This window comes from Oncorhynchus mykiss, chromosome 4, assembly GCF_013265735.2.
Source record: "Oncorhynchus mykiss isolate Arlee chromosome 4, USDA_OmykA_1.1, whole genome shotgun sequence".
NCBI lineage: Eukaryota > Metazoa > Chordata > Actinopteri > Salmoniformes > Salmonidae > Oncorhynchus > Oncorhynchus mykiss.
The window spans coordinates 22,201,165-22,209,666 of NC_048568.1; the positions used below are offsets into that span (position 1 = coordinate 22,201,165).

At 42.8% G+C, this 8,502-nt stretch overlaps 1 protein-coding gene across 3 annotated transcripts; it reads right to left on the reverse strand.

The window, feature by feature from the left end:
* Nucleotides 1–496: 496 nt before the first annotated feature.
* On the reverse strand, nucleotides 497–7,601 carry ccnc (cyclin C). Of its 3 annotated transcripts, none has more exons than XM_021600645.2 (12): nucleotides 7,462–7,601; nucleotides 4,748–4,854; nucleotides 4,435–4,519; nucleotides 3,979–4,048; nucleotides 3,620–3,671; nucleotides 3,409–3,464; nucleotides 2,707–2,742; nucleotides 2,519–2,610; nucleotides 2,366–2,433; nucleotides 2,182–2,261; nucleotides 1,948–2,066; nucleotides 497–1,839 (listed from the first exon to the last, which is right to left on the reverse strand). In XM_021600645.2, exons 2-12 carry the CDS (start codon nucleotides 4,821–4,823, stop codon nucleotides 1,785–1,787), a joined length of 789 nt encoding a protein of 262 aa, XP_021456320.1. In that variant the 5' UTR covers nucleotides 4,824–4,854; nucleotides 7,462–7,601; the 3' UTR covers nucleotides 497–1,784. The 3 variants fall into 3 exon arrangements, with proteins under 3 accessions (XP_021456320.1, XP_021456319.1, XP_021456318.1); XM_021600644.2 differs by having other exon boundaries at nucleotides 7,207–7,549; XM_021600643.2 differs by lacking the exon at nucleotides 7,462–7,601 and adding an exon at nucleotides 5,293–5,450.
* Between the last annotated feature and the right edge of the window lie 901 nt (nucleotides 7,602–8,502).

Genomic DNA, 8,502 nt, shown 5'->3' on the forward strand with positions numbered 1-8,502 from the left:
CAGTTGTCGAGACTACATTTATTGTTTTTCAGTAGTCCCAGTATAATGGACAGGTCTGCTTTGCAAGCATTTATATGTAACTAATCTGCATTACCTCTGCTTACCACTAGATGTCGCACTACAGCCACATACCTATTTCCTCAGAATGGTGGCGTAGCCTGTGACTTTGGCAGACACATATTTTTATGCAAGCTGTTCAGTGCAGTGTGATAGAAACTTCCAGACCATTAAACATTTCAAACAAGTCCAAACTAAACTCTCAATCATCTCAAAACTTTCTTCCTCTAATTATTTTCCTCTCCATCTGTAATGATTTGCAAACAGCCAGTAGGTGAAAGTAATATGGAGGATGACTAAGTCTGACTTCATCTTGACTTTCTTTTCACATCGGGGTATATGAAGCAAAATATAGGAATTTACTATTGGAATGCCCCCAAAGAGAGGGGACTAATTAGAATGAACACCCCCCCCCCCAAAAAAAACCATGACACTTCCATGCAATAGGACACAGTTGTGCTCTGAAGTCCCTTGACAAGCAGCTTTATTTTGTAAGGCATTCAAGCACCTGGTTCTGGACACAGACATAACACAAGAGAAACTCAACCCCAAACACTAATCACTCCCACTGTATTATTTACGGCACAGACAATATATCAATATCCACAAGTAAATATGCACAAAGGTATTGTGACACTTCAATTTGATGTAATAGACAGCAGGTGCAGACAATAAGTAACACTGGACCTGGCAAATGTAGGACGGATTCAATATGCAATAAAAAACAAGGCTAAAATACGACCTTCCCTCCCCACCAAAAACAAATAAATGTGGTCCTTAGACAATGTTTTTTTTGTGTTTTTTTTTTAATCATGATAGTAAACACATTTGAGCACTTTTACTTGAAGCAGACTTAGCTAATACAGTTCATGATTTCTACCCATGCAAATTTGCTCATCAAGCGAAACACAAAAGATTAAAATAAAAGGAATAAAGATATGCGTAAGGCTATTTGCAAAGGCTGGAGATGGGCTGGACAGGAGATATAACAGTAAATGAAGACATCTGAATCTAGTGTGCACCCCTGGAATTTACATTCTCGCCCGTGACTTCACCTGCTAAACTCTGCAACCAATCAATGTAGACCTCAGATAGCAGGACATCCAATCGGGTAACAATCAAACAGCCTTACATCCTATCAGATCGCATCTAAAACAGTACAGGGTACAATCATCTTACAGATACCAGTATAAAGGACTACTATTATCCCTGAGGAATGAAGCAACTATCAAAATGGGCCACTCAATCACGCACGCGCACACACTCACTAATGGTCAAGTTCTCTGGTCCCACGGAGCTCCATATTACATGACTGATCCCTGAGAGAGTTCAAGGATGTCAGGATAATCACAACTCAAAGTCCCCCCCCCCTCCCTGCCTACATCCTCCTGTTTCTTGCAGTTTGGTTTAGGTCCATAAAGTTAACTGTTGAGAGATGGAGTAACGTGGCAACACATGACTGCTGGCACCGATTGACTGATGCCAGCATTCCTGTGGCCATCTCTCTGATGAGTTATCGTATGAGCAAAGGCGGACTGAGCGTGTGCAGACTTGGTCTTCTGGTTGGGATAACCATATCAGAAAAGAGGGTTTGGGCTTTTTTGGTACCCTGTTTTTTCTGCTATTCTATCAGTTGAAATACATATGATTTGTCTCTGATGTCACACCACGGTATTGTGCGACATAAGTTTCCCCCTGCACCCTGTCCATGGATACCATCTCGTTGCCTATGACTGGCTGTAGGAGTTGTTCTGGTTCCCATTAGAGCTCTGGTCATTCTCACTGGTACACAAACAAACAGGAAACCGTTAGTTTAGGCAGGAAGTGGATGTGTCATGTAAACAGCCAATAACTAGGACATTGAGGTGAGGTTAGGAAAGATCTCAGTACCTGTTGGGAGGAGGCTTGGGTTTAGGCATCTTGTGGATCACAACAGCCATCTCCTTCCTTTCGTCAAAGTTCTTCCACTGGTCATAAAGCTTTAGGATGACTCGGATGATCTCCAGAATCTGAGCAGGGAATAAGTCACCGCACAGTACTCTATTATCCCTAAGGCAACTGGATCTATATACATACAATCAGCTTTCCCCTCTGAAATAAGCCATTTGTATGGTGTTGCCTTACCTTCTCCATGTCTACAGAGAGCTCAGCGAACCATTGCCTGGCATCCTTTTGCTGCACCACACAGGCAACATGCAGACAGGCTGTGGATGCAGGAGGAAGACATTTAGTGTAACACCTCAACTATATTTTATTGAGCTGAATATCTAGCAGTAGTAAAGGTGAGTGGTCTGATAGGGAGTCTTACCTAGAGCGATCATGAAGGGAGGGTAGAGTAGACAGAGGTCTGTCCTATACGTGTCATTCACTATTCTCCTTTAGAACGAAGAAAGGGGAAACCATGAGTGTTCCAACAGTTCATATCAAATCAACACATGCTCCCACAAAGAATAACTCATACCAGGCCAACGGCAGTAGCATGTCCTCCTGCCCCATGTCCTGCACATACTGCAGCAAGGGTCTGTAGGGGTGGTACACTATCAAACAGCAGTCCTGGAACACACAAGATCAGTTAATCCATCCATACAACAAATGGATGATATGATCAGCATGGAGTGTATTGTGAGAGACAAAGCATTCTATACTCACCATGAGCTCCAGTAGGTAGAACTCACATTCTAATATCTGTCATGAGGAAAGCAGATGAAGTTTAGTAAATATATCAGTTTCATAGTCACAATTAAGAACCCTCCTTCTCTCTATTGGCCTTTATAGTTTTGAGAAATAGCATCTGGTACTAGCAGCATCCTGCTAACTGAATCTCTAGTGTGAATCACCATCATCTCCTCGCTCGCTCCACACCAAATCAATAATAGTCTACACAGCTTTTGGACAGGCAAGGTGTTAAGACAGCTCCAACGGGGTCCTGGTAACTCCGAAGACCGTAGATAAATAACTGGCGCTGCCAACGGTGTTGCCTTACCTTCTCCACTTAACACCGCAGGGAGAAATGCACCCCGGCGAGGACACGCCACCAACCAGTCAAAATCACCTCCCATGGCGATGGGAGTTTCACCATAGGCATGTGATTGCTAGTGGAATGTGGCATCAACATACTGATACCTAACTACACCATAATGGACTCATAGTGGTGGATAAATATTCCACAATATAGTGAGTGTATGTTGCGTAAGAGATTGGTCCCACCACCATGCAACATGATCGTAACATCTAGCTCCAACAATGAACGATATCCTATCTAATAACTGTATAATAAATACTACATTATTACACCTAAGAACTGTTTATATAGCACATCCTAAGTGAATAGTAAGGTTAGGTAAGACTTACATGGTTCATTCTATAAGGGAACTCCTTTGGGAAGGCATAGGAAAATCTGGTTTTTACTGCACAAAACAAAAAACACTTGTTAGATTTGGAATCACATGAACACAACACATCAGAATGAATGTAGCCTTTCTACCACAGCACTAGTGTATTTGTCATTTTCAAAATAAGCTAATATCTAAATGGAAACACTTGAGCGTGTCTCCTGACTTACACACGGACGTAGCTGCAGAGATCAGACGAGTGTTTGAAACAACACCAAATTCCTGGAAGAGACAGAGGCTTTGATGATGCTGTCATAGAGCAGGTAATCCCATCCTATTTAACTGCTCTGTAACATAATCTGTGTGGGAGTAGGGATGGGGTTATGTTACAGAGCAGTTAATCTGTGTGGGAGTAGGGTTGGGGTTATGTTATAGAGCAGTTAATCTGTGTGGGAGTAGGGTTGGGGCTATGTAACAGAACAGTTAACCCTACTCCCACACAGATTATGTTACACAGCAGTTAACCCCATCCCTACTCCCACAGACTATGAAATGTGGAACGGAAAGAACGGGAAATCAGGCCATATACCTCCACTTTAGAAGCCAGGAACACGCATGTAGGAGCCATGAGCACCGGGTCTATACTCTTCAGGGAGTACCTGCAAACAGAGAGAGAGGAGATATTAGGAAGAGGCCATTAGCTATTATAAAACAGTTAGATTTTTTTATTTAACTAGGCAGGTCAGTTAAGATCAAATTCTTATTTACAATGAAGGCCTACACCGGCCCAACCCGGACGATGCTGGGCCAATTGTGCACCACCCTATGGGACTCTCAATCACGGCCGGTTGTGATACAGCCTGGATTCGAACCAGGGTGTCTGTAGTGACGCCTCTAGCCCTGAGATGCAGTATGTTAGACCGCTGCGCCACTCTGGAGCCTGATTTTTTATTTTTTTCTCAGGAGCCCGATGCTCCCCTAATGACATTTAGAATTCCATAATGAATAGAACATAGTGTTCTTGCCATGAAAACGGCATAAGCACCTGGCATAGAAACGTTTGAAGTAGACGATTGCTGTAGCGATGACCTGCTGACGGAGCTTCAGGTGTTCACCCAGGGCCTGGATGACTAGAACAGAATAAGTCAAGCATATCAAAAAGCAACCATAAAAGACAATAGATCATTTAGAATATAAAATAAGATATGTAAACAAGATCATTGCTGGTTATTGAACAGTGCTACGAGACCAGACCCCAGGCTAATTCTCACATCACAAAAAACTGTTCCCACCACACTGATGTATCATAATACGTGGAAGCAAAAGAAATACAGTTAAAGATAGCCTTCTTTAGATACCATTGGCAAAGAAGATCTGCAGTTTCCAGTACTCCTCCTCATTCATAAACTTCATATCCTTCTGACGCTCCTTCATCAGGTCCTGTTTGTCCAGGACCCACTGCAAACTAATGACAGAAAGGAGACAATGAATTACACAACGAGCATTCACATACACACAGTATCATAACAAAACGCTGCAGATTGGAAATCTGATAGCGGTGCGTCAGAAAGAATCAACACAAAATGCCTTGACGACCAGTGGCTAGGCTGTCACAGAGGCACAATAATTAGCTGGCTCTATAAAGAAATCTTAGCATTCATAACTAGCTTATTACCCCTTGCATTGCATTGATAGCTATTGAAAATGTTTATCCGCTACGCTAATATTGACCTAACATGAGAGTGGGCGAACACAACGTTAGCTAGCTGTTAGCTAGCTAACGTTAGCTAGCTACTGTGAAGCGGGCAAAGCTAGCAAGCTTGCTAACTACTTAGTCCTCAAAACAAAGGAGTTTATTTGTCATGCACAGTCCTTATACATCACGTTTGGCCAGAACACTTACTAATGCGAGCTCTGCCAGAAGTTCCCCGCCATGGCTTAATAGTTGAGGTAGAAAACGCAACTTTAAAATGTGTTCATTTGTCTTGAAAAATTTGTCAAACGAAGACCAAATGGGGGGTGTCACTAGGTACCACACCCACAAAGTCAGAAGGCCCGCCTACTCTACCAATCAGATGACTGAGTGTGATGACGCGTAATACCGGTTTATGGTTCATGGGAAATGACCAATCAGACGAGGGAGTGTGATGACGCGGGTGCGAACCGGCTTGCAGAAGAAAACGAGAGATGCATTTCTTTTATCTAGTGATCCATCAATGATTTGGCTATGTATTACTCTAAAACCAACCGTTCTAAATGCAAGTGGTAATCAGCTGTCTTCATCAAACTCAGCTTGCAAGCGTATCATGTTTGCCCTTACTCATAGTTACTTGTCAAAATCAAATCAAATTGTATTTGTCACATACACATGGTTAGCAGATGTTAATGCAAGTGTAGCGAAATGCTTGTGCGTCTAGTTCCGAGCATGCAGTAATATATAACAAGTAAACTAACAATTTCACAACATCTACCTTTTACACACAAGTGCAAAGGAATGAATAAGAATGCGTACATACAAATATATATGGATGAGCGATGGCCGAACGGCATAGGCAAGATGCAGTAGATGGTATTGAGTACAGTATATACATATGAGATGAGTAGTGTATGTAAACATTATATAAAGTGGCATTGTTTAAAGTGACTAGTGATACATTTATTACATCCAATAGGTTTACTTCAATATCTGCATTGTTTTTAAAATGGCATCGAAACAAACATTTAGCATTCCACATTGTGACAAACAAAGAAATTAAAGGAAAAGGGAATGGGAAAAATGTAATTGCACCACCAACTAACCCTGCACCTATACACCCCACTACTTGGGCCCTAAACGAGCCAACAACACGTTGTAGGCCTGGGAGGATGGAACCCCTTCTCTCAAAACTTCCTGTAGATTTTCTGCACTAAAATCTCTCACACCCAAATATTTATCTGCTGCTGCAACTACCACATATATCTTCTGTGATTTTTGCCCCATCAGTGCAATGCAGTTGATCACCATGGCTATAAATGCAAGAAATCTAACCTTATTGGCTCTCTCTTCAGGCCTACTCACTGGGTGGCTCCCAGTCGACTTACTCTATACACAACTCTCTTCACTGCATCAGCATAGGACACTTTCTGCCCCATTTGAACTCTGGCAATCTCAGCCAGTCTCGCTCTCTCCCAGTGCACTTCAGATCCCCAGTTGCATGGGCACCCCCACAGTTGACACACAGTGCTTTCTCTATCCAAACTGTACACTCCCTCGGACTATGCCTTGCAGGAGCACATTTCTCACTTCGTGGGATCTCCCTTCTACTCTGCTGCAACATGTCCAAATCCTCGGGACCTAAAGCACCAAAGCGGGTTCAGAGCATAGGCCCTCACAGAATAGTAAATTGAACCTTATCAGGAATCAACTCTGTGTCAAAGCTCAATTGCCATTGCCACCGGGTCCACGTCTCACCAAACGGTGGGCGTCAGAAACACTAGAAATATTCCTAGTGTTTCTGATCACCACTCTTAACGGCACCCTGCAAAGCACACCACAGGTTGAGCCCCGAGCCGCGTAATGAAGCACCCGCAAAATCTATAAACAAATTACCCAGCCCGACGCAATGTATGGGTAGGCCAAAAAGCAGGAATCCACCCCGCAGGTAGGCCCCACTTCATCCTGGACTGGCTCAAACCCAGAGCACTCACCACTGCAGTCTGACTCCATTTCAAGATCATCAAGGTGCTCAACATAGAATTAAGACCTGTAAATAATATTACTTGGTTTGTAATGAGAAGACGTAGGCATGCACACATAATTGCCCAAAAATGTTTATACCATGTTTTGTGCTGCTACTATGTTGTTGTCATGTTGTGTTGCCGCCAATGCTATGTTGTTGTCTCTTGTCGTGATGTGTGTTTTGTCCTATTTAAAAATAATAAATCCCGTTCCCGCAGGAGGCCTTTTGGTAGGCCGTCATTGTAAATACGAATTTGTTCTCAACTGACTTGTCTAGCTAAATAAAACATTTACATCTCAACGAAGGTGTATACTCAGGACACTAATCTCTGATTTTAACAGCGCCATTCTTATGCTTCTTCGTCATTGCATCTCCTCCGTCGATCTCTCTATTTGGTCCTCAAATTTAAACTCAAGACATGCCATTTCGAAAATAAGTATTTTCCCGCAAACCGGAATACGGGTCTTCACACTTCCTCATTTGATTGGTCGGATAGGTGGGCCTTCTGAGCTGGCATACGTGTCATCACACTCCATAATCTGATTGGTCGAATAGGCGGGCCTTTTGACTTTGTGGCTGTGGTAACTAGTGACGACCAATAGAAAATTGTCAGGTTATCAATTTGCAGTGGCATCACTCAATGCTGTTCTGACGGTGACTGGGCGTGCCATGCCTGTGTTCCGCGAAGAGGTTCCGGGGTAGTAAATGGTGGGGAAAGGCATATCTCATGTCGTCAATTAAATTAACTAGTAAAGATAATATTGCTACTGTACCGAAGTATCCTAACAATGGAAATATATTATATTTCTATGAGCCTAACACAGAGATAGTTAGAGGACGCAACATTGTGTCTGTCAAATTATGGAAAACAACTTTCACAGCAGTGCACTTAGCATCTCAGAACCCGTATGACCTTAGAAGTGACGTCAAAAATGTTGTCCCATTAGCGAAGAAGGTGAAGAGGGGGGTGAAAGTGAGGTGGGCTAATTTTGCAGTTCATTCACCCCATCCACTAATGGTCCACTAATTTAGGAGAGTAAATTAGTCTAGATTATTATTATCTGTAAACATTCTTTAAACCCAGTGTAATAAAATACATTGTATAAATAATGTATACTCATTCAACCCTTTATTTTGATCTACTAACGAAGTCTGTGATTAGTTTCCAGTGGTGAGTTAAGGTGAAGACACTTAAAGGCAATCATCATGAATCGCAGCCCTGAAAGGATGTCTTCTTTCTGCCGCCACTTCGAGGGCCCCCTCGCCGCCTCCTCTTCCTACCAGGTGCGGATCTCAAGCCCCTCGCCAACTTGTGATGCTGTGGGGAGACGCATGGAAGAAGAGAAACATCTGGTGAGTAGTGCAACTCCCACAACACATCTTTACTGTAGAAA

What these genes read in the sequence shown, in the direction of transcription:
- ccnc (XM_021600643.2), bottom strand. Translation starts at nt 5,324, where the DNA reads ATGGCGGGGAACTTCTGGCAGAGCTCGCATTA. An exon ending in TCCTGGCTTCTAAAGTGGAG is followed by an intron (nt 3,672 to 3,978) that starts GTATATGGCCTG and finishes TGTCTCTTCCAG; the next exon opens with GAATTTGGTGTTGTTTCAAA. An exon ending in CCCAAGCCTCCTCCCAACAG is followed by an intron (nt 1,840 to 1,947) that starts GTACTGAGATCT and finishes TTTGTGTACCAG; the next exon opens with TGAGAATGACCAGAGCTCTA.